The 25,564-nt window shown below is 35.6% G+C and overlaps 1 protein-coding gene across 1 annotated transcript in view; it reads right to left on the bottom strand.

Moving 5' to 3' along the window:
• Window positions 1-25,564, bottom strand: part of LOC108634685 (cilia- and flagella-associated protein 47-like) — a 132,425-nt gene that overhangs the window by 21,158 nt on the left and 85,703 nt on the right. The window contains exon 22 of the mRNA XM_018044760.1: window positions 9,487-9,628. Coding sequence (XP_017900249.1) covers window positions 9,487-9,628 — 142 coding nt within the window. The remainder of the gene's footprint in view (window positions 1-9,486; window positions 9,629-25,564) is intronic.

Below are 25,564 nucleotides of genomic sequence, written 5' to 3'. Positions count from 1 at the left end.
CTTCTTTGATATCTTTCACCAGAGTTTTGCAGTTCTCATATAGATCTGTAACTATACTGTTCAATTTATACCTAAGTACTTCATTTTTGTTGGGTGCTAATATAAATGGTATTTTGTATTTAACTTTAAATTTCATTTTTCACTACTTGTATTCCCAGGTGGCTCAGTGGTAAAGAATCCGCCTGCCATGCAGGAGACCCAAGAGACGTCAGTTTGATCCCTGGGTCAGGAAGATCCCTTGGAGGAAATGACAACCCACTCGAGTATTCTTGCCTGAAAAATCAAATGAAGAGAGGACTCTGGCGGGAAAACAACTGACTTTTGTTTAGTAACCTGTATCCTGAAACCTTACTATAATAGATTACTAGTTCCGTGAGGTTTTTTTTTTTAATTGACTCAGATTTTTGACAGACAATCATGTCATCTGTGAGGTAAAAGGCAGTTTTAGTTCTTCCTTCCCAATCTGTATATATTTCAACTCCTTTTTCTGTTTTACTACATTACCTAGGTCTTCTTATACAATGTTGAGAAAGAGGGGTGAGAGGGGATAGCCTAGCCTGGTTTCTGACCTTAACAAGAAAGCTTCAAGCTACATTTAAAATGGATAACCAACAAGGACCTACTGTATAGGTAACTCTGCCCAATATTCTGTAACGACCTAATTGGAAAAAGAATTTGAAAAAGAATAGATACATGTCTATGTATAACTGAATCATTTTGCTGTACATATGCAACTAAGACACCATTGTTAATCAACTATACTTCAATATTAAAAAAAAGAATTTTATTTGTGAGGTTTTTATGCAGATATTTTTTATCAACTAGAGAAACTTCCCTTCCATCACTCATTTACTGTTGTTTTTTTTTTTTAATGGGTAATAGATTTTGTAAAATGCTTTTTTTCTACATCTATTGATATGAACATATGGTATTTTTATATTTAGGTTATTAATGTGATACATGCACGCATGCTTAAGTCACTTCAGTTATATTAGATTCTTTGTGACTCTATGGACTGTAGCCCACCACGTTCCTCTGTCCATGGAATTATCCAGGCAAAAATACTGAAGTGGATTACCATGCTCTCCTCTAGGGGATATTCCTGAGGCAGGGGTCAAAGCTGCGTCTCCTGTGTCTCCAGCATTGCAGGTGGATTCTTTACCACTGAGCAACTGGGGAAACCCATTAATGTCATGGATTACATTGAGTTCTTTTCTAATAACTTAGTTGTATGTTTTTTTTTATAAAGAAAGCTGTTCACTTAAGTCGCTCAGTCGTGTCCGACTCTTTGCGACCCAATGAGCCGCAGCACGCCAGGCCTCCCTGTCCATCACCAAACCTCAGAGTTCACCCAAACCCATGTCCATTGAGTAGGTGATGCCATCCAATCATCTCATCCTCTGTAATCCCCTTCTCCTCCTGCCCTCAATCTTTCCCACCATCAGAGTCTTTTCAAATCAGTCAGTTTTTCACATCAGGTGGCCAAAGTATTGGAGTTTCAGCTTCAGCATCAGTCCTTCCAATGAATATTCAGGACTGATTTCCCTTAGGATGGACTGGTTGGATCTCCTTGCAGTCCAAGGGACTCTCAAGAGTCTTCTCCAACACCATAGTTCAAAAGCATCAATTCTTCAGCGCTCAGCTTTCTTTATAGTCCAACTCCCACATCCATACATGACCACTGGAAAAATCATAGCCTTGACTAAACAGACCTTTGCTAACAAATAATGTCTCTCCTTTTCAGTATGCTGTCTAGGTTGGTCATAACTTTCCTTCCAAGGAGTAAGCGTCTTTTAATTAATTTGCTGCAGTCACCATCCGCAGTGATTTTGGAGCCCAGAAAAATAAAGTCAGCCACTGTCTCCATTGTTTCCCCATCTATTTCCCATGAAGTGATGGGACCAGATGCCATACCTTTGTTTTCTGTATGTTGAGCTTTAAGCCAACTTTTTCACTCTCCTCTTTCACTTTCATCAAGAGGCTCTTTAGTTCTTCTTCACTTTCTGCATTAAGAGTGGTGTCATCTGCATATCTGAGGTTATTGATATTTCTCTGGCAACCTTGATTCCAGTTTGTGCTTCTTCCAGCCCAGCGTTTCTCACGATGTACTCTGCATATAAGTTAAATCAGCAGGGTGACAATATGCAGCCTTGATGTTCTCCTTTTCCTATTTAAACCAGTTTCTTGTTTCATGTCCAGTTCTAACTGTTGTTTCCTGACATGCACATAGGTTTCTCAAGAGGCAGGTCAGCTGGTCTGGTATCCCCATCTCTTTCAGAATTTTCCACAGCTTATTGTAATCCACACAGTTAATGGCTTTGGCATAGTCAATAAAGCAGAAATAGATGTTTTTCTGGAACTCTCTTCCTTTTTCCATGATCCAGAGGATGTTGGCAATTTCATCTTTGGTTCCTCTGACTTTTCTAAAACCAGCTTGAACATCTGGAAGTTCACGGTTCATGTACTGCTGAAGCCTGGCTTGCAGAATTTTAAGCATTACTTTACTAGCATGTGAGATGAGTGCAATTGTGCGGTAGTTTGAGCATTCTTTGGCACTGCCTTTCTTTGGGATTGGAATGAAAACTGACCTTTTCCAGTCCTGTGGCCACTGCTGAGTTTTCCAAATTTGCTGACATATTGAGTGCAGTACTTTCACAGCATCATCCTTCAGGATTTGAAATAGCTCAACTGGAATTCCGTCAGTTCCACTGGCTTTGTGTATAGTGATGCTTCCTAAGACCCATTTGACTTCACATTCCAGGATGTCTGGCTCTAACTGAGTGATCACACCATCGTGATTATCTGGGTTGTGAAGATCTTTTCTATACAGTTCTTCTGTGTATTCTTGCTACCTCTTAATATCTTCTGCTTCTGTTATGTCCCTACCACTTCTGTCCTGTATTCAGCCCATCTTCGCATGAAATGTTCCCTTGGTATCTCTAATTTTCTTGAAGAGATCTCTAGTCTTTCCTATTCCGTTGTTTTCCTCTATTTCTTTGCATTGATCGCTGAGGAAGGCTTTCTTATCTCTCCTTGCTATTCTTTGGAACTCTGCATTCAAATGGGTATGTCTTTCCTTTTCTCCTTTGCTTTTTGCTTCCCATCTTTTCTCAGCTATTTGTAAGGCCTCCTCAGATAGCCATTTTGCTTTTTTGCATTTCTTTTTCTTGGGGATGGTCTTGATTCCTGTCTCCAGTACAATGTCACGAACCTCCATCCATAGTTAATCAGGCACTCTGTCTATCAGATCTAGTCCCTTAAATCTATTTCTCATTTCCACTGTATAGTCATAAGGGATTTGACTTCATAGAACTGTTCTTTACCACTGAGCAACTGGGGAAATCCACTAATATCATGGATTACAGTGAGTTTTTTTTTCTAATAATTTAGTTGTATGTTCTTTATAAAGAAAACTGTAAGAACATAAAAAATCACCCCTCAAAATTACCTATACTATATCCATTCAGTAACCATTACTGTTCATGTTTTGTCTACATATAATTTTTATTATATATATTTTGACATAACCCAAAAGTACGGCCATACAACCATAGGTTTTGTAATCTGCACTTTTTCTTACTTAACAAGATACCATGAATTTTCATAGAGGTATAACATTCCTTAACATAGTCAAAGAATAACCTGATTAGCCAATCCCCTATTGCTGGACATTTAGGCTACTCCCAGTATTTCACCATCATTGGTAATGCTCTGATGAATATCTTTATATATTCCTTTGTTTCCTTTCTTAGAATAAATTCCTAGGGAATATTCTTAATAGAGAAAACTGATATTTGGGGGCTATATGTATAATATTTATAATTTCCTTGGTTTAAGTTACAGCTTGCTAATTTAAAATATACCTTCTACTTCACTAGTGCTTTCAATGGTGCTTTCCACTTCGCCAAGTACATAAGGAAGCTATCAATTGTCCTTTTTTACTGAAAAGAAAACTGGTTAATTGAGTTTTGAATGTGAACCAGACTTACATACATGAGACACCCGTATACCTCTACCTCACCCCTCCCCACTGGTAATCACTAGTTTGTTCTATATATATGTGATCTGTTTCTATTTTTTTTAAATATATATATTTATTTATTTTTATATTCCATATGCAAGTGATATCAGAGCATTTGTCTTTATCTGCAAGGACCTTTTAATAACAAAATAATTCTAATCCCTCTCTACCACTGCTTATGTCATTATTGTCATTAATTTCACTTACGTATAAGTATACATAAGCATATATAGAAATATTACACTGCTGCTATTATTATACTGAATAAACTTAAATGTTAGATTAAGAATATGAAAAATAAAAACTCTTATTTTACCTTTATTTTGTTTCCAGTGCTCTTTTCTTTATAGATCCAAGTTTTTCACCTATATCATTTTTCTTCTCACTAAAGAACATTTTAACACCTGTGGTTGATTCACGTCAATGTACGGAAAATACCACAATATTGTAAAGTAATTAGCCTCTAACTAAAATAAATTTATTAATTAAAATATTTCTTTCAAGACTGGTCTTTTGGCAACAGATCCCCTCAAGTTTTATTTTTTTTGTAAAAGACTTTAATTCTCCTTTACTTCTGAATGATAATTTCACAAGGTACAGAATTCTAGGTTGGTATTTTTCTGTCTCTCAACACTTTATATATTTCCCTCCATTCTCTTTTTGTTTGCATAGTTTCTCAGGAGAAGTCATATGTTACTTTTATCTTTTCTCCTTTGTATATTATGGTGTCTTTTCCTCTGAATTACTTTAGACTTTTATAAAATTAATTTCTATGGAGTATAGTTACTTTACAGTATTGTGTTAGCTTCTGTTATTCAGCAAAGTGAATGAGATATATACATATATACACTCTTTTTTTAGATTCCCTTCCCATCTAGGCTACAATAGAGAACTGAGTAGAGTTCCCTGTGCTACACAGCAGGTTCTCATTTTAGTCTAGTTTAGTCTACATATGCCAATTATAGTCTCCCAAATCATCTTAGCCCCTTTTCCCACCTTAGTAATTATAAGTTTGTTTTCTACATCTGTGACTCTATTCACTTCTGCTTTGCAAGTAAGTTCATGTGTACCATTTTTCTAGATTCTACATATAAATTAAATTATACAATATGTATTTCTCTTTCTGACTCACATCACTCCTATGAACATCTCTAGGTCCATCCATGTCACTACAAATGGCATTCTTTTGCTCCTTTTATGGCTGAATAATATTCCATTGTGTATATATACATAGCACATTTTTTATATCCATTCCCCTGTTGATGAATATTTAGGTTGCTTCCATGTCCTGGGTATTGTAAACAGTGCTGCAATGAACACTGGGGTGCATACATCCTGAGGATTTTTTCAATCTTTCACTTTTTTGCAGTTTGAAAATAATATTCCCAAGTGTTGTTTTTTTGCCACTCATCCTGTGTGGTATTCTCTGAGCTTCCTGAATTATGGCTTGGTGTCTGACATTAATTTGGAGGAAATTCTCAGTCATTATGTTTCAAATATTTCTTGTTACTTTTTCTTCTCCCTCTGGTATTTCAAGTATGCACATATTAATATTTTGTAGTTGTCCCACAGTACTCAGTCTGTTCTTTTTTCAGTCTTTTTTTTTTTTAATATTTGCTTTCCTTTGGAGATATCTATTGAGATATCCTCAAGCTCAGAGATTCTTTCCCCAGCCACATCCAGTCCACTAATAATCCTACTCATGAGATTCTTCATTTTTGTTCCACTGTTTTTGCTCCACACCATTCCTTTTGGATCTTTCTTAGAATTTTAATCTCTTTGCTTATATTGCCCATCTGTTCCTGCATGGTGTCTACTTGACCCATTAGAGTTATAAGCATATTAATCAGTTATTCTACATTCTCAATATGATAATTCCAACATCTATGCCATAACTGCATCTGGTTTTCAACTCTTGTTCTGTCTCTGAAAACTGTGTTTTTCACTTTTTAGTATGTCTTATACATTTTTCCTTGATTCTTAGATATGATGAACTGGGTAAGAGGAACTGCTGTAAACAGACCTTTAGTAATATAGTGGTAAGTTGTGGGGGGGCAGAAACATTCTATAATCTTATGATCAGATCTCAGTCTTTTGGTGAGTCCATGTCTCTAGAATATGAACTTTACATGTCTTTCTCAATCTGCACACCACCACTACCAATTTAGGACTAAATGGTTAGAGTGGGCTGAGTTGAGTATTAATATTTCTTTTCTTACACAGAGAAGGTTAGAGGAGACTGGAGTTGGATATTTCCCTTCCCTGAGATCAGGGAGTTTCTGATAAAACCCCAGCAAGATCTGGTCAATGAGTTTCTCCAGAGGGCAGACCTTGTTAAGTAGAACAGAATGCTTTCGCATATTTAAAAATTCCTTTTCCTCACTCTTGCCAGAAACATAAGGGTATTTTTCTCTCATAATCACTTAAGAGAATCAAGTCAAGCTCCTAGAGGTAAAATTCACAACAGTATGAAAGAGGCCCCATGGAGTATGACTGGGGCCCCATAGAGACTGTTGCTCTCAGACTTGTCCATGCTGAACTTCCAGCAATTCCTCAGTTACAGTACAGGCTTCCTTATCCAGGCATTGATTCCCAAAGGAAGTTCTACTTTGGAGTTTCTGTTCCATTCAATTAGTTGTGATTCTCTGTATTTGCCCATGACTCTCTCCATTTCCAGAGGCATGAGTTTGCCCTGTGACCTCACTTTTCTTATAGATCTAAGAAGATCTATTGATTTTTCAGTTTGCTTAGCTTTTTAACTTGCTGTAAGGATGGAGTGGTGACTTCTAAGCTTCTTCTATGCTGAACCATAAACCAGAGCTGAAAAATCTATACTTTTTGAAACTTACCTTGAGGATGTTTATAATCCTTAATGAAAACTAAAGAATCTTACATGTTTATGGCAATATAATTCACTGGAAAGAAACCAATTTCTGATGCAAAAACTCATATATCTTACAAGCAATTTTACTTTACCAGTGGAATTAATAGATACCTCGCCAGGAAGTTAGGATATGTAGAATAAGAGAAAGGCACAGATAATTTCCATCACTGTGTTACCCCTAACTCTTGTCATGAGAAATCTTAGGAAAAGACAATGTTATGGCCCATATACAAGAAATGGCTAAGATATTCTGCCTATTTTCAAATTGGCAATTGGGGATTAACAGTGAAAATAATAGACAGGTTGTATCTTTTAAAACAAATCACTCTTTTGCCATATTATGGCACCATTTAGTCATCTCTATTTTACTTATCAAGTAGATAAATTGACATAAAAGAATTTTATCTTTATTTTATCAATTAGATAAAGAATTGATGCTTTTGAACTGTGGTATGGGAGAAGGCTCTTGAGAGTCCCTTGGAATGCAAGCACATCAAGCCAGTCCATCCTAAAGGAAATCAGTCCTGAATAATCATTGGAAGGACTGATGCTGAAGCGGAAACTTCAATACTTTGGCCACCTCATGCAAAGAGCTAACTCATTAGAAAAGGCCCTGAAGCTGGGAAAGATTGAAGGCAGAAAGAGAAGGGGACTATAGAGGAACGAGATGGTTGGATGGCATCACTGACTTAACGAACATGAGTTTGAGCAAGCTCCAGGAGGTGGTGAAGGACAGGGAAGCCTGGCATGCTGCAGTCCATGGGGTTGTAAAATGTTGGACATGATTGAGTGACTGAACAACAAATTTTCCTTATACATTCTACCAATACAGATTATTAGAGAAACATTTTCTGGAGAAACTGTTCCTCAAGATTAAGGTCTCACATACTAATATTTTGGTTCCCCCCCTAAATTAAAACATTCACTGGCATCCAGTTTGTCATGAAAATATATAATAATTGGTGCTAAAGCCAACACTGTGAGACTCACAAAGAAACAAGAGAACAGGCAAGACTCAATTGACATGTAAGGAACTCCTCAACATGAGGGAGACAGATATAAAGGAAAAATATCTCAGCAAAAATTGAGACAATGTACTCAACTGAAGAAAAGCTCAAATATTTATAATATAATTACAGACAAAAAGTGTTGCTTTCATTTAAAAAAAATCCATAAGTAAAGAAACAATAAGAAAAAATGTTTGAAAATCTTGTTAGTTTACAATCACCAAGATAATTTTTTAAGAGATAAAATATTAGTTCAGAAAAAAATTCTGGGAAATAAAATAAAAAATGAGGAAAAGGACACTAAGGGAGAATATATAAAATAATTAAAATATACAATATAATCAAAGAGGTACAAAATCTAACCAATAGGAGTCAGAAAAAGAAATATGGAAAATAATGGCAAAGTGTGTTTTGAGGAAGCAATTTAGGAAAACATTATAAAACTCAAGAGCATTAACTTCCAGAGTGAAAAAACCCGCAAGAACTTAGGCCAATGGCAGTTTCTATTGGGTGATCAGATTTTAACTTAACATAGGCAGTAAGATCTCCACTATGCTATAAATAAACTAATAAAAGCTAAATATGGAACAAAAGAAGAGTGAGATACCAAATTATTAATAATGGTATATTATAAATAGTCACATTCCAGATGATGTTTTCTGTGTTTCTACATTTTCCAATTTTCCTTAATGATGATACATTAATTTTTAATTATAAAATAAGTGAATTATGTTTTCTTTTTCATTAAAGTAATTTTCCTAATCTAAAAAGATATCTTAAAACAAGGAATACATTTTTAATTTCATGGAATTTCTCTACCAGTTGTGGAATTACCAATTCTGTATTTTAAATGGGAGTGAAATAAATCCCTATAGTGTATATGCTACTTTAATGAGGCTTCTCTAACTCGGTGCCAAGTACAAATATTAACTGATCACTATTTTATTATTAAAGACAACTAACGTCAGAACAATAAAAACAAAATACAGTATAATATAAACTAGACTTAAATTTTCAAGAAAAATACTTAAGCACATAATACAATGCAAGCCTAAGCCAGTCAAAAGTATAGTCTGCAGAGGGCATCAGTTTTGTACTTGAATACTTGAAGAAAATGAATTAATAAATATTCAATAAATAATTCAAAATTTTAAAATAATTATCCTTCTTTACTTGTACTTAGTTCTTTAGTAAATCATCCCTTTGGGGTGAAAACATTAAATAAAATTTTCATCATTTTATTTTATAACAAATGTATTTTATTTTAACAATTTCTATTTTGAAATAATCATTTAAATTGCCCACACACAAAAAACCAAAGTACTAACCTGACCTCTGTTTTTAATTACATCCTATTTTTTAAGCAAAGGTAAATCATGGGACAGTATATCCATGCTATTTATCAAAATTCAGTCTCACAGACTCACAAACATACACAAGAACCATATACTAAATTTACTTTCTAGCATTTCTATTTTTAAAAAATGAATATCATGCTATAATTTTTTAAACTTCTAGCTATATAAGAATAAATAGTTGATATGCACATCAGTTGAATGTTTCATATTACATACCAGTAGCTTGAATATGACATGATCGAATAACTGGTGGTCTATTTGGAATCACATGAGAGTCTGACAAACAACATTGAGAGTCAAGTTCTGAAGCTGCAAAGAAATTAACTCGAACTTGAATGCTAAAGTTGTACGCTGCCACCTGTTAGACAAAAAATACATTATAACTGGCTATTTTTGGTATAAAAATTGTGATATTTTAGAATTTAAAAACAGGGTACATTATTACGTTGTTTCAGGTGTATTACATAGTGATTTGATATTTGTATATATTATGAGATGATCACCATGGTATGTCTAGTAATCAGCTGTCCCCATACAAAGTTATTACAATGTCATTGACTATTTTCCTTATGCAGAATATTACATTCCTGTGGTTTATTTATAATTGGAGGTGTGTATCTCTTTATTCCCTTCACCCACTTCATTTTATACTATATTTTATTGTACATATTTAAAGTTTCCAACTTGATAATTTGATATACATAATGAAATAACACAATCAGGCTATTAATATATCCATCATGGCTCAGACAGTAAAGCGTCTGCCTGCACTGCAGGAGACCCGGGTTCGATTCCTGGGTTGGGAAGATCCCCTGGAGAAGGAAATGGCAATCCACTCCAGCACACTTGCCTGGAAAATCCCATGGACAGAGGAGCCTGGTAGGCTACAGTCCATGGGGTCGCAAAGAGTCGGACATGACTGAGAGACTTCACTTCACCTCACCTCACGTAGTTACTGTGTGTGTATGTGTGTGTGTTTCTATGTATGTATGAGAGAGAGAGAAAGAACACTTAGGATCCACCCTCTAAGCAAATTTCAAGTATAAAGTACAATACTGTTATCAGAACTAACATATTATCCAGCAATATCACTTTTGAGTTTTACCCAAAGGAACTGGAATCAGGATCTCAGAGTATTACCTGCACTCCTATCATCACTGCAACATTATTCACAATAGTCATGATGTGGAAATAGCCCACATATTCATGAAAGGATGAATGGATAAATAAATGGATAAAAAATAAAGGTGATACACACATACAATGGAATATTTCTCATCTTTAAAAGCAGCAGGCTTTTGCATTTGCCATCTGCAACAACATGGATGGGGCTGAAGGACATTATACTAAATGAAACAAACCATACACAGAAACACAAATAATATATGATCTCACTTACACGTGGAATCTAAAACAGTCAAACTCAGAAGCAGAGAGTACATGGTGGTTGCCAAGGGTTGCGGGAAGGAAGATATGGGGAGATGTTGGTCAAAGGGTACAAAGTTTCAGTTATGCCAGATGAATAAGTTCAGGAGATCTAATGAGATATTATGCAAAATAGCAGTTTTTTAAAAAAGAGAGTTTCAAAAAAAGTTGTCTTGTGACATTGAAAGCACATTTTTTTTCAACATAAGACGGCTTATTTTTCATGAGTCCAAATAGAATTCTTAAAAATAAAAAAATAAATGACATTAGAAATAATTACTATTAATTCAAAATGGACCAAAGACCTAAATATAGAGCCTAAAACTATAAACTTTGCAGAAGAAAATGTAGGAGAAAAATGTTTCTTAAGTGCAACATCAAAATAATCATCTATAAAAAATAATTAAAGTGTACTTTATCAAATTTTAAACATTTGTTCTGTTAATGATAATGTTAAAATTACTAGTCAAAAAACATTATTTCTGAAAAAAATCAATTTGCATCCTAAATATATAAATAATGCACAAAGATTAAGAGAAAAAACAAGTACCCAATGGAAAACTATGTAAAAGATTTGAAAAGAGAGTTCAGGAAAGAAAATGTACATATGACATGTTACCATATAAAAAGATGTTTAACATAATCAGACATGAGAAAAATGCAATTTAAAATCACAGAAGATTAACACTTCACACCTATCAAAATGCTTAAATAAAAATGATAACTACCAAGTGCTGATAAAGATGCAAGCACCTAATACATTAATGAATTGCTGATAGGAATGTAAATTTTTCTCGTCATTTGGGGAACATTTTCCAGATTCTTAGAAAATTAAAAACATACTTAACATAAGACTCAGAGATGCCCAACCCTAGATGTTTACCAAAAAAAGAAAAATTTTTTTCATACAAAAGACTGCATGGAAATGTTTTAGTAGCCTTATTCATAATTGTGAAAGCCTGAAACCAAGTCAAATCCCTTCCAAATACTGAATAGGTCACAAATTTTGGTAAACACATATAATAAAATACATTTCAACAATAAACCGGAATGAACTACTGTTAAACAGAAAAATATGAATGGATTTCAAATGTATTATTCTAAGTGAGAGAAGCCAGAATGATAAGGCAACATACTTTACAATTTCATTCATACGAGTGGAAAGACAAAATTACACAAATAAAATGAGATCAGTGTCTGCCCTAACCTGAAAGTAAAGGAGAGAGTGACTACAAATAAACACAAGAAAAAATTTTGGAAAGATGATTTTCCATGAAATATCCAGAAGAGATAAATCCATAGAGACTGGATGCAAATTGGTGGCTGTGAGTGGCTGGTGGGAAGACAGATGGGGAGAAACCACTTAATGGGTAAAGGGTTTTACTTTGGAGTGATGGAAATGCTTTGAAATGAGATAAAGGGCATGGTTATACCATATTGTGAAGGCACTGCATTAATTCCAAATGGTTGACTTTATGTTACAGAAATTGCCACTCAACAAATTATTATTTTTAAAAATATATGAAGGACAAATCAATCAGTGGTTTTCAGGAATTCCCCAGATACTCATCATGTGATAATCTCAAGAACCTAGAGAAGTAAAAAAATAAGTTTTTAATATAAGAACTGCTTTCATTTTGTTTCTATTTAACACTAGCTGGCTGCTATGGTCTGAAAATGTTTCCCCCAAATTCATATGTTGAAATCCTAAGCCCAAAAATGATAAAATGAGGAGGTGGGGCTTTGGGATGTGCTTAAGCCATGAGGCCTCATGACTGGGGATTAGTTGTGTAACTGTAATTGGTGCCTTATAAAAGACACTCCAGAGAGATTCCTAGCCTCTTCCATCTTGTAAGGGCACATCAAGAAGTTTGCGACTCATAAGGGAGCCCTCACCCTAATAGGCTGGTGCCATATAATCTTATATATCCAGCCTCCCGAACTGTAAGAAATAAGTTTTTGTCACTTATAAATCACCCAGTCTGTGGTACTGTGTTACAGCAGTCTGAACAGACTAAGACACTGACCATCTCACATCACACAATCTTTTGTAAATAATCTGTTCTTATAACAGAATTATAAAAGCATAAAAATACTGTAAAGTATATTATTCTCATGGATGTTTCATTTATTTTGGGCAAGCAACTCATCTGTAGTGATACCAGCACACAGATGTCAAGGGTTAAACTGAATAAAGATAGAGATCATGTATAAATACTACCCTACCATATTTCAGCTCTTAAAACTTCGTTTGATCTTATTTCTCTTGGAATTTCTCATTATTAGTTATCAACAACCAGTTATATTTTGTCTCATTTATATTTTACCTCTTCTGGTTGTTTTTTTTTTTTTCTTCATTTTTTGCTTATTGTATTAACAGAAACCAATATTTTGCTTACACATATTTTAATAGTATTTATATTACTTTTAGGTACTATCATGGAGAAGGAAATAATAACTCACTCCACTATTCTTGCCTGGAGAATTCCATGGACAGAGGAGTCTGGTGGGCTACAGTCCATGGGGTAGCAAAGAGTCAGACACAACTGAGCAACTAACACTAGGTACTATCTTATTCCTTTTTTTTTATTAACATAATATGAACTCATTTTAAAGCCAAGTAATAAGTATGTTTCCTAAACCATCATCCTCATCTGATTATGACTGATGGACATGGGTTCCCAATAGAAGAGCTGAGGGGAATAAAGAAAATCAATAGAAACATGACGACAAGGAACTGAGAGACAGGGTTCTGGATGGACCTCCATATGGACACTGAAATCACTCAGAAAATGAGAAGAGTAGGGAGCAGAATGTACAATGCACCTAGCTGGCAGCAATGTCCAGAGAGTGGTAAACTCACATAATGCAAAATTCAAAGAGGCAGCCATCTGTAACAAAGACCATCTAGAAAAATCAACCCAGGGAACAAGGCTTCCAGAAAACATCACTTCTAGAGCCACACCCTGATCCACAGAAAAGGCTATATAAGAAGTAAAGCCCTAGAGATAGCCATGGTCATAGCATGAAGAAATAGTGAAGGGAAAGGAATTCCCCAAAACATCAAGGGCTTATGTAAATACAGATATCCTAGAGGGCAGAGGGGAAGAGAGAAAAAACAGGTAGGAGGGAGCACAGAGCTAGCAGGAATGGCAGGGTATACACAGAGGGCTCCATTTGGGGGGATGATCAAGGTAAAGAGTGATCATGATGGATTAAATCCCAACAGTTGCTGGATATTGAGTCTTAACTGTCATTGGATCTGTGTTGTGTCCCCAAATCAGGGATGGTAGGAGTGGAAGACTGCATTGATGGGAGAGGTTTAACACAGAACATGACAGTAGGCTTCATTCAAGATGTTTGATACTATCACTGATGATGATGATGTTAGTGATTATCAAGATAATTCAATGTACTGACCTTATCCTTTAACTTTCTCTTTTATTTTAAGCATGAGGCCTTTCTCCCTTCCTGTAACATGTTTTCTAAAATACTGTGTGATGAATTTACAGAGCTAAGAACCAATCCCCACCGTCTTTGTCAACTGTGTGTAGGTGGGAAGTCATACTGGTCTTGCCCTCTCTTAACTCAAATCTTTACAAAGAATTTACCCCCCAAAATGTGTTTTTACCCAAGTAGCCCTGTAATTACAAAATTGAGAGGCCCATGATTTTTTCACTCATGTAAGTTTTATCACATGAACAGAACTATGAGTCTACAACACTTTTTAACACTAAAACTAATGAGGGAAAACTGAAAGTTTTGTGATGTGTGCCATTCTATATACTTTCCTAGAAGCTGTCATTCAAACAGACACATACCTCCAAGAGAAGAATGATATTCTGATATAGAAAAGATTTCAGTCCCTATTCAATACTGGTAGAAAAAATGTTTATGAATAGAAAAGGGGCAAGTGTCATTCAAAAGTCTTCTCTTTTAATACTTGAAGGATTTTTCTTACCTTCCTGTAAAAATGGCTGTAAATCCAGAATAACTACTATGAAATGTTTACCCGAAGGTTGCATATCCTTGAAAGGCAGAAAAAGGATGGTGGATTAAAAAAAAAATTTGGTGGAAATAGTGAACAATGTTCGCTCATTTTCAAGAGCTTTAGGGAAAATATAAAGCAAGAAAATATAGAGCAGGAACAGGAAAGATAAAAAGGAAGGAAAGATCTATACTAGCACAGTCAAATACAACTTTCTGTGATGATGGAAATGTTCTGTACTATCCAGCAGTCACATATGGATACTGAGAACTTGAAATGTGGCTATGTTAACTGAGAAAATAATTAATCTTAATTAACTTCAGCTTTCATGTAAATATATATGACTAGTGACTACCATGTAAGGAAGCACAACTCTGTACACTGGCCGAGAAGACATATAAGTGGCCCATAAGGAAAAGAAGGGCTTGAGTGACTTAGTGTAAACAAACAAGTCCAGTCAAGGATGCCAAATAAAATAGAAATTGTCCATCAGCAGTTTAGGCTGTATCCAAACCTGGTGCAATGTAGGAAAGGAAGGGTTACAACTAGAAATAAATCAAGTCCTTTACTGCTGATTTCACATTTTCCTGCTGCATACGTCAACCAAGAAAGCACCACTGGCTATTTATATCTACACACACACACACATGAAGACAGATAACTTACAAGTAGCTATAAATATAGTGAAGGACATCTGAAATGCTGGGAAACCACACAATCAATCTGCCTCACTGGCACAAATTTAGAGGGCAAAATCTCACAGGGTGTGCTGTCTCTGCAGCATTTTTTATGTTTTTCTTATTGGACTGAATTACACTGTGATACACTAGGTAAATCTCCTTTAAACTACCTAGTAAACACAGAACAATTAAAAATGGTAAGCAATGTGTGGCACTACAGAAAACTATAAATATGTATAATTTAATTTCATACTGAATTTAGGAATCCGTGAAGAGTCATGGTCCAAACATTAAGAAATGGATTTCTGAGTTTTTAATTGTTGAAAGTGTTAAATAGTAAATTGGACTAAAAAAATGACAAATTGAATATTTTATTGTTGCTGTTTAGTCACTAAGTCATGCCTGACTCTTTTGTGACTCCCATGGATGGTAGCCCAGCAGGCTCCTCTGTTCATGGGATTTCCCAGGCAAGAACACTGGAGTGGGCTGCCATTTCCTTCTCTAGGGGATCTTGTTGACCCAAGGATCAAACCCACGTCTCCTGCATTGGCAAGCAGATTCTTTACCAATGAGCCACTTGACAAGCATATGCATCTTCCCAAAAAGTCATGTAACAGATTTAAATAGGATTATGTATTTTTTCTAATCTTTAGTAACCATTAAGCTACATGCTTTTGTGGATGAAGGATGTCATTAAAAGCATAGTACATACACTCACTGTATAAAAATATAAAATCACAACACTGACTTATTAAGAAAGATGTAACTCGATCTCAGTATACTTAAAAACCTATAAATTACTGTCAAACTTACATTTCTTTTCTTTACTGAACAGTGTGTGTGTGTGTGTGTGTGTGTGTGTGTGTGTGTCTGTATGTCTGCATACATTGGTACACATGAAAGATACAGATACAAGCAATGGGTAAGAGAATGATATAATTGAATGCTTTAAAATAATAACTTGTCACAAAAGGGTTATTTTCTTTTAATTTTGAATTTTTGTTTTTATTGAAATTATAAGGGTAAATACTTGCAAAAATAAAACAAAAATAATCATACGAAGCTTATTTTGAAAATCAGCAGTCCCTTCTCTCCACCATTGTATACTCACAACACAGACACATACACACACACACACAGATGTATTCATTTTCAACTCTTAGAGTTATTTCTTTTGGATTTACCTCAACATAGCTAAATAACCTACATAGAGTGTCATGAGACAATAAATAAAGCTTCAGTAAATTTACATCTAATTAAATAATACAAACGATATTCTCTAATCACATGGAATTATATTAAAAATAAATAACACAATGAAGTTTGGCAAATGCACAAATATGTAGAAATTTAATAGCATCCAAAATAACCACAGGTCCAAGAAGAAATTATATGAGAAAATGCAAACTCGGATGAATGGAAAACACAAAATACCAAACCTTTTAAGGTACAGGTAAAGGAATACGAACAAAGCTAGTTGAGGTGATGGAATTCCAGTTAAGCTGTTTCAAATCCTGAAAGATGATGCTGTGAAAGTGCTGCACTCAATATGACAGCAAATTTGGAAAACTCAGCAGTGGCCACAGGACTGGAAAAGGTCAGTTTTCATTCCAATCCCAAAGAAAGGCAATGCAAAAGCATGCTCAAACTACCGCACAATTGCACTCATCTCACATGCTAGTAAAGTAATGCTCAAAATTCTCCAAGCCAGGCTTCAGCAATATGTGAACCGTGAACTCCCTGATGTTCAAGCTGGTTTTAGAAAAGGCAGAGGAACCAGAGATCAACTTGCCAACATCCGCTGGATCATGGAAAATGCAAGAGAGTTCCAGAAAAACATCTATTTCTGCTTTATTGACTATGCCAAAGCCTTTGACTGTGTGGATCACAATAAACTGTGGAAAATTCTGAAAGAGATGGGAATACCAGACCACCTGACCTGCCTCTTAAGAAATCTATATGCAGGTCAGGAAGCAATAGTTAGAACTGGACATGGAACAACAGACTGGTTCCAAATAGGAAAAGGAGTGAGTCAAAGCTGTATGTCGTCACCCTGCTTATTGAACTTCTATGCAGAGTACATCATGAGAAACGCTGGGCTGGAAGAAACACAAGCTGGAATCAAGATTGCCGGGAGAAATATCAATAACCTCAGATATGCAGATGACACCACCCTTATGGCAGAAAGTGAAGAGGAACTAAAAAGCCTCTTGATGAAAGTGAGAGGAGAGTGAAAAAGTTGGCTTAAAGCTCAACATTCAGAAAATGAAGATCATGGCATCTGGTCCCATCACTTCATGGGAAATAGATGGGGAAACAGTGGAAACAGTGTCAGACTTTATTTTGGGGGGGCTCCAAAATCACTGCACATGGTGACTGCAGCCATAAAATTAAAGATGGTTACTCCTTGGAAGGAAAGTTATGACCAACCTAGATAGCATATTCAAAAGCAGAGACATTACCTTGCCTGGTCTGTCTAGTCAAGGCTATGGTTTTTCCTGTGGTCATGTATGGATGCGAGAGTTGGACCGTGAAGAAGGCTGAGTGCCGAAGAATTGATGCTTTTGAACTGTGGTGTTGGAGAAGACTCTTGAGAGTCCCTTGGACTGCAAGGAGATCCATCCCCTCCATTCTGAAGGAGATCAGCCCTGGGATTTCTTTGCAAGGAATGATGCTAAAGCTGAAACTCCAGGACTTTGGCCACCACATACGAAGAGTTGACTCATTGGAAAAGACTCTGATGCTGGGAGGGATTGGGGGCAGGAGGAGAAGAGGATGAGATGGCTGGATGGCATCACTGACTCGATGGACGTGAGTCTGAGTGAACTCCGGGAGATGGTGCTGGACAGGGAGGCCTGGCTTGCTGCGATTCATGGGGTTACAAAGAGTTGGACACGACTGAGCGACTGAACTGAACTGAAAGCAGTGCTTAGAGGGAAATCTAAAGGCTGTAAAACCTATATAAAAATTTAAAATCTCAAATCAATACCCTGACCTTCTACCTTGAAAAACAAGAATAAGACTCTTATACTGTGTAAAGCAAGTCAGAAAAAAACAAATATCATATGATATTGCTTATATGTGGAATCTAAAAAAAGGCAACAGATAAACTTATGTACAAAAAAAGAAATAGAGTTACAAACATAGAAAATAATCTTGTGGTTACCAGAGGGTAAGGTATTAATTGGAGGATTGGAATTAACACATACACACTACTATACATAAAATACATAACAGATCACTAGCAAGCACAGGGAACTCTACTCAATACTCTGTAATAGCCTATATGGGAAAAGAATCTGAAAAAGAGAGGATATATGTATATGTACAACAGATTCACTTTGCTGTACAAGTAACAACATTGTAAATCAACTACACTACAATAAAAATTTAAAAAAAAAACAAGAAAAAAGAAAAGTAAACTAAACTCAAATCAGAAGGAAGTGAATAATAAAAGCTAAAGTGAAAATAAAACAATAAAAAAGTATAGAAAATCAACCTGAAAAGCTGAATCTTAAAAATATAGACAAAATGGACAAACCTTTACATAGGCTAAGACAAAAGGTGAGACAATTTATTAAAATCAGAAATGAAATAGGGGAAATTACTACTTGCCTTACTGAAATAAAAATACCAAGAGAACACCATGAATAATTGCATGCTGCCAAATTAGGTGACTTAGGCAAAATTCCTCAGGAATAAATAGAAAATTTGATCACCTTCATCCCTGAAGTGGGTGAAGATGGTCAAAAGGTACAAACTTTCAGTTACAAGATAAATGAGTCCTGGGGATATAACATATAGCACATGACTATAGTTAATGATACTGTATTGTATACTTGAAAGTAGCTAAGAGAGAACATCTTATAAGTTCTTATCACTAAAGATCTAAATGTAAGACCAGAAACTATACAACTCCTAGAGGAAAACATAGGCAAAAAACTCTCTGACATAAATCACAGCAGGATCCTCTATGACCCATCTCCCAGAGTAATGGAAATAAAAGCAAAAATAAACAAATGGGACCTAATTAAACTTAAAAGCTTTTGAACAACAAAGGAAACCATAAGCAAGGTGAAAAGACAGCCTTCAGAATGGGAGAAAATAATAGCAAACAAAGCAACTGACAAAGAATTAATCTCAAAAATGTACTAGCAACTCTTGCAGCTCAATTCCAGAAAAATAAATGACCCAATCAAAAACTGGGCCAAAGAACTACACAGATATTTCTCCAAAGAAGACATACAGATGGCTAACAAACGCATGAAAAGATGCTCAACATCACTCATTATCAGAGAAATGCAAATCAAAACCACAACGAGGTACCATTTCACGCCAGTCAGAATGGCTGCTATCAAAAAGTCTACAAACAATAAATGCTGGAGAGGGTGAGGAGAAAAGGGAACCCTCCTTACACCGTTGGTGGGAATGCAAACTAGTACAGCCACTATGGAGAACAGTGTGGAGATTCCTTAAAAAACTGGAAAAAGAACTGCCTTATGACCCAGCAATCCCACTGCTGGGCATACACACTGAGGAAACCAGAATTGAAAGAGACATGTGTACCCCAATGTTCATCGCAGCACTGTTTATAATAGCCAGGACGTGGAAGCAACCTAGATGTCCATTAGCAGATGAATGGGTAAGAAAGCTGTGGTTCATATATACACAATGGAATATTACTCAGCTATTAAAAAGAATACATTTGAATCAGTTCTAATGAGGTGGATGAAACTGGAGCCTATTATACAGAGTGAAGTAAGTCAGAAAGAAAAACACCAATACAGTATATTAATGCATATATATGGAATTTAGAAAGATGGTAATGATGATCCTATAGGTGAGACAGCAAAAGAGACACATATGTAAAGAACAGACTTTTGGACTCTGTGGGAGAAGACTAGGGTGGGATGATTTGAGAAAATAGCATTGAAACATGTATATTACCATATGTGAAATAGATCGCCAGTCTAGGTTCTATGCATGAGACAGGGTGCTCAGGGCCGGTGCACTGGGATGAACCTGAGGGATGGGATGGGTGGGAGGTATGAGGGGGGTTCAGGATGAGGGACACATGTACACCCATGGCAGATTCATGTAAATGTATGGCAAAACCCACTACAATATTGTAAAGTAATTAGTCTCCAATTAAAATAAATAAATTAATTTTTTTAAAGTTCTCATCACAAGGAAAAAAATTATAACTACTTGTGGTGATGGATGTTAGCTAAACTTATTGTGGTAATCATTCCATAATATATACATATATCAAAATACCATGTCATACCCTGAAAACTAATGCACGTTGTATGTTAATTACATCTCAATAAATAAACATGGAAACTCACCTAGAAGAAGAAAAGAGAAAACTATTAAAATAAAGATGAAGCTGGGGGCAGGGGAAAGTAGGGAAGAACTACTGGCCTTAGTTTATCAAGGGAAGTCAGAGTACTTTCAGCAGAACAGAACGTTCTCAAAAGAGAAAATATAAATACTAAAGGATGACAGCAAATTAAGCCAACATTCAATGGACTCCATCCTAAGCGGGGCATTAGACAGAGGAAAATCATGTAAAACCTATCTAAAATCTAAGAGGCAATACCGACAAAGAAAGAATTGAAAAATGAGAAAGAAGAACTCTCTTTTTGTTGTGGATGCTATAAATTTTTACTAATAGAAATATATGCAAAAGTTAAAAACAAAAGATTATCTATTATTTGATCTGACACAGAAATGCTATTCATATTTATGGCCTGGGATGGCAAATACACTGTATTGACTAATAAAATCATGACATGTTCAATGACATAGATTTGGTTTTCTGAGTTGTCTTGTTCAGATTTGTATCTTTTAAATTCACAATAGTATTTCCCAATATTCTACAAAATCCTGACAATTTCTATCATTACTTTTCTTTCTTTCCACTGCATTATAGGTTTTATTAATTTCTACAAATACTCTTGTATATTCAATTAAAGGCTTAAGCATCAGATAATTATCAGCCAACCAAACCAGAAGAAACAAAGTGAAGCCCCTCAGCCATGTCTGACTCTTTGAGACCCCATGGACTGTAGCCAACCAGACTCCTCAGTCCACGGAAATTTTCCAGGAAACAGTACTAGAGTGAGTTGCCATTTCCTTCTCCAGGGGATCTTCCCGACCCAGGGATCAAACCCATGTCTCCTGCATTGCAGGCAGACATTTTATTGTCTGAGCCACGAGCGAAGCCAAAGAAACAAATTATGGCTGAAAATTTCTCCCTATGAATATGCAAAATGGAACTGAAAAAAGATTATATAAAAGTGGTCACTGACATTTTGATGATGGCAACTTTATGAAATTGAAGATTCTGAATGCTAATGACTAGGAGGAAAGTAATAAGCCTCAAAAAAGTATAAGAAATTTTTTACTCTATAGGCTATAGAAATATATAGTATTCTTCATCATATTTGGATTCCTAACATGGTATCATGACAGGCCAGGAGGCTGAGAATATAACATTTACATCTAAGCTCTATACCTCACCAACACCTAATCTTGACAAGTCCCTTAGCCTCACTGTGCATCAGCTTCTACAACCGGAAAAAGGAAAAAAATCTAAGGTCTCAATGCTTGTCTTATTAGATTCAAATGGAAATTGATATCAGATAGGAGGGTACTTTATAAACTCTAGCTACTATATAATTATCAATTAAATGACTATTATAATTAAAAATATAAAACCTTAATATAGCTAATAGATTGAATTATTTAGTAAACATATGACAAAACATGGTTTTTCCAGTAGTCATGCATGGATGTGAGAGTTGGACCATAAAGAAAGCTGAGAGCCAAAGAATTGATGCTTTTGAACTGTGGTATTGGAGAAGACTCGAGAATCCCCTGGACTGCAAGGAGATCCAACCTGTCCATCCTAAAGGAAATCAGTCCTGAACATTCACTGGAAGGACTGATGCTGAAGCTGAGGCTCCAATATTCTGGCCACCTGATGTGAAAAACTGACTCATTGGAAAAGACCCTGATGCTAGGAAAAATTGAAGGCAGGAGGAGAAGGGGACAACAGAGGATAAGATGGTTGGATGGCATCACCAACTCAATGGACATGAGTTTGAGTAAACTCCAGGAGATGGTGATGGACAGGGAAGCCTGACACGCTGCAGTCCATGGCCTTGCAAAGAATCAGATACGACTGAGCTACTGGACAGAAATGAACTGATGACAGATAAAGCCCAATATCAGATGACTTCAATGATGAAACATCTCACTAAAGAAGAATACAATCCTTCAGCCTTTGACTGTGTGGATCACAGTAAAATGTGGAAAATTCTGAAGGAGATGGGAATACCAGACCACCTGACCTGCCTCTTGAGAAACCTGTATGCAGGTCAGGAAGCAACAGTTAGAACTGGACATGGAATAACAGACTGGGGTTCCAAATAGGAAAAGGAGTACATCAAGGCTGTATATTGTCACCCTGCTTATTTAACTTATATGCAGAGTACATCATGAGAAATGCTGGGCTGGAAGAAGCACAAGGTAGAACCAAGATTGCTGGGAGAAATATCAATAACCTCAGATATGCAGATGACACCACCCTTATGGCAGAAAGTGAAAAACTAAAGAGCCTCTTGATGAAAGTGAAAGAGGATAGTGAAAAAGTTGGCTCAACATTCAGGAAACTAAGATCATGGCATCTGGTCCCATCACTTCAGGGCAAGAAACAGTGGAAACAGTGGCTGACTTTATTTTTGGGGGCTCCAAAATGACTGCAGATGTTGATTGCAGCCATGAAATTAAAAGACACTTACTCCTTGGACGGAAAGTTAAGACCAACCTAGATAGCATATTAAAAAGCAGAGGCATTGCTTTGTCAACAAAGGTCCGTCTAGTCTAGTCAAGGCTATGGTTTTTCCCGTAGTCATGTATGGATGTGAGAGTTGGACTATAAAGAAACCTAAGCACCAAAGAACTGATACTTTTGAACTGCGGTCTTGGAGAAGACTCTTGAGAGTCCCTTGGACTGCAAGGAGATCCAACCTGTCCATCCTAAAGGAGATCAGTCTTGGGTTCATTGGAAGGACTGATGTTGAAGCTGAAACTCCAATCCTTTGGCCACCTGATGCAAAGAGCTGACTCATTGGAAAAGACCCTGATGCTGGAAAAGATTGAGGGCAGGAGGAGAAGGGGACAACAGAGGATGAGATGGTTGGATGGCATCACCGACTCAATGTGCATGGGTTTGGGTAGACCCCAGCAGTTGGTGATGGACAGGGAGGCCTGGCATGCTGCAGTTCATGGGGTCCAAAAGAGTCGGACATGACTGAGTGACTGAACTGAGCTGAACAATCCTTCATAACTGTTTCAAAAATAGAACAGAAGAAAACTCTTCTCAACTCATTCTAAGAAGTCACTATTACCCTGAGACTAAAACCAGACAAAGATAGCTGAAGGAAAGAAAACTATAGACCAATATTCCTTATGAATAGGGATGCAAAATTCGTCAAGATAATACTAGGAAGCTACTCAGAAATATATAAAAAGGATTATACTCCATAACATACAAAAATCAATCAATATAATGTTACCATTGTTAATAGTAGCAAGCAGGTCAAATTGTTAGCAAATAAATCATTACTATTGTATGGTGTCTTATGCAAGAAGAATCAAAGAATATTAAATGCAATTAAAAAATTCGCCTTTCATCTATGGGGCTGACAGAATACTATATACACTAATGATGTATATACTACACTACATATATACTGTATATATATACTGTATACCAATTATACATATAATTGATGTATCCCAGTTGCACACTGAAAGAAGAAAGTAAGCAACATTTACTGTTACTAGTGGTTAATACTATTGGTATAATGTTTTTGAAGAGCAATTTGAGAACATATATCAACAGTCTAAAATATGTACATAAGAAGTTTGATCCAATTTTTTTACTTCTAGGAAAATATAATGAAAGCATATAATATGAAAACAGTTATCTACAAGGACATTTCTTACAGACTCATTTATAAAGTCAAACAATGGAAAAATCTTAAGTATAATAATTAGTTTGCAAAAAAATCTTAGTTTAATAATGCTAACATAGTATAGCCATAAAATATCATCCTTAAAATTAAATTGCATTTAGAATATTTGCTAATATAAAAAGCAATGCATAACATTTAAATTAATACATTCACTAAAAACAGTACAGGTTAAAAATGTTCATTAAGTATTATTTCATTATAATTACAGAGATAGAAGAAACAAAGATACTCTAAAATGCAAGCAGCAGTTATTGTTATTTATCAAGATTTATTTACTGTTTATGTTTTCTTTCTGCCTTCTAAAATTCCCATTTAATTTTGACAAAAGACTTAAATAATCAGGAGAACATTATTGATATGCAAGATTGAAATACAAGTTGATGCTGAGAAAATCTGCAAACGGTTAGGAAATGTGAGAGTTGAGCAGACTTTGAAAGATATTAAAATACTGCAAAAATTAAGAAGATAAACATCCTCTGAATCTCTTCAAATAACTTGTTAATTATGCTTCTGTCTAAAATAAGAAAGTCACAGATTGTGTTATTCAACAAATAATTGTAACACTTTGACAATATTCCATTCACTTCAAAATCCCTGCTGAAAAGATAAAAGGAAAATCTAAATAACATTAGCATTCTGATATTATCTGACAGCCTAATTTAGGCCAAAGGAAATTATTCCTAAAATGATTTTCAAAAAAAGCAAAGATGTTCTCTTTCTTCTGGTTAACCTTGCTAAACAGTATCTATCTAAATGTCATTGGTCCATGGATGTATTAAATAGATGAATATTATATACTGACCCTGTGGAAATAAAACATAGTATGGTATACATCATAATGTTGTATAGTACAACAATGTATATAAAATTAAAATTTTTCATCTTCTTTAATATCAGAAAAGTAGCCTATACTAGTCAAAACTAGAATAGGACTGCTAGCTGACACTGGAGCTCCACAGAATAACCGAGGGTCTGACTGTCCTCTGTCTTTGTGATAGGAATTCCTCTGGCTTTTCCAGAGCTGGAAGCTGCCTCACACCTAGTCTTGGGAGAGTAGGTGTTTTCAGGACCATCTGGACAGTATATTTGACTGAATTCAGTTAAGTCCTCTACAGAAACTTCTAAGATTTTGGCAGGAAGGAATGGAGAGCTAC

The sequence above is a fragment of the Capra hircus genome, unplaced genomic scaffold, assembly GCF_001704415.2.
Source record: "Capra hircus breed San Clemente unplaced genomic scaffold, ASM170441v1, whole genome shotgun sequence".
Classification (NCBI taxonomy): Eukaryota; Metazoa; Chordata; class Mammalia; order Artiodactyla; family Bovidae; genus Capra; species Capra hircus.
The sequence above is the reverse complement of the archived record's forward strand: the minus strand, read 5'-3'. Positions and strand labels throughout refer to the sequence as shown.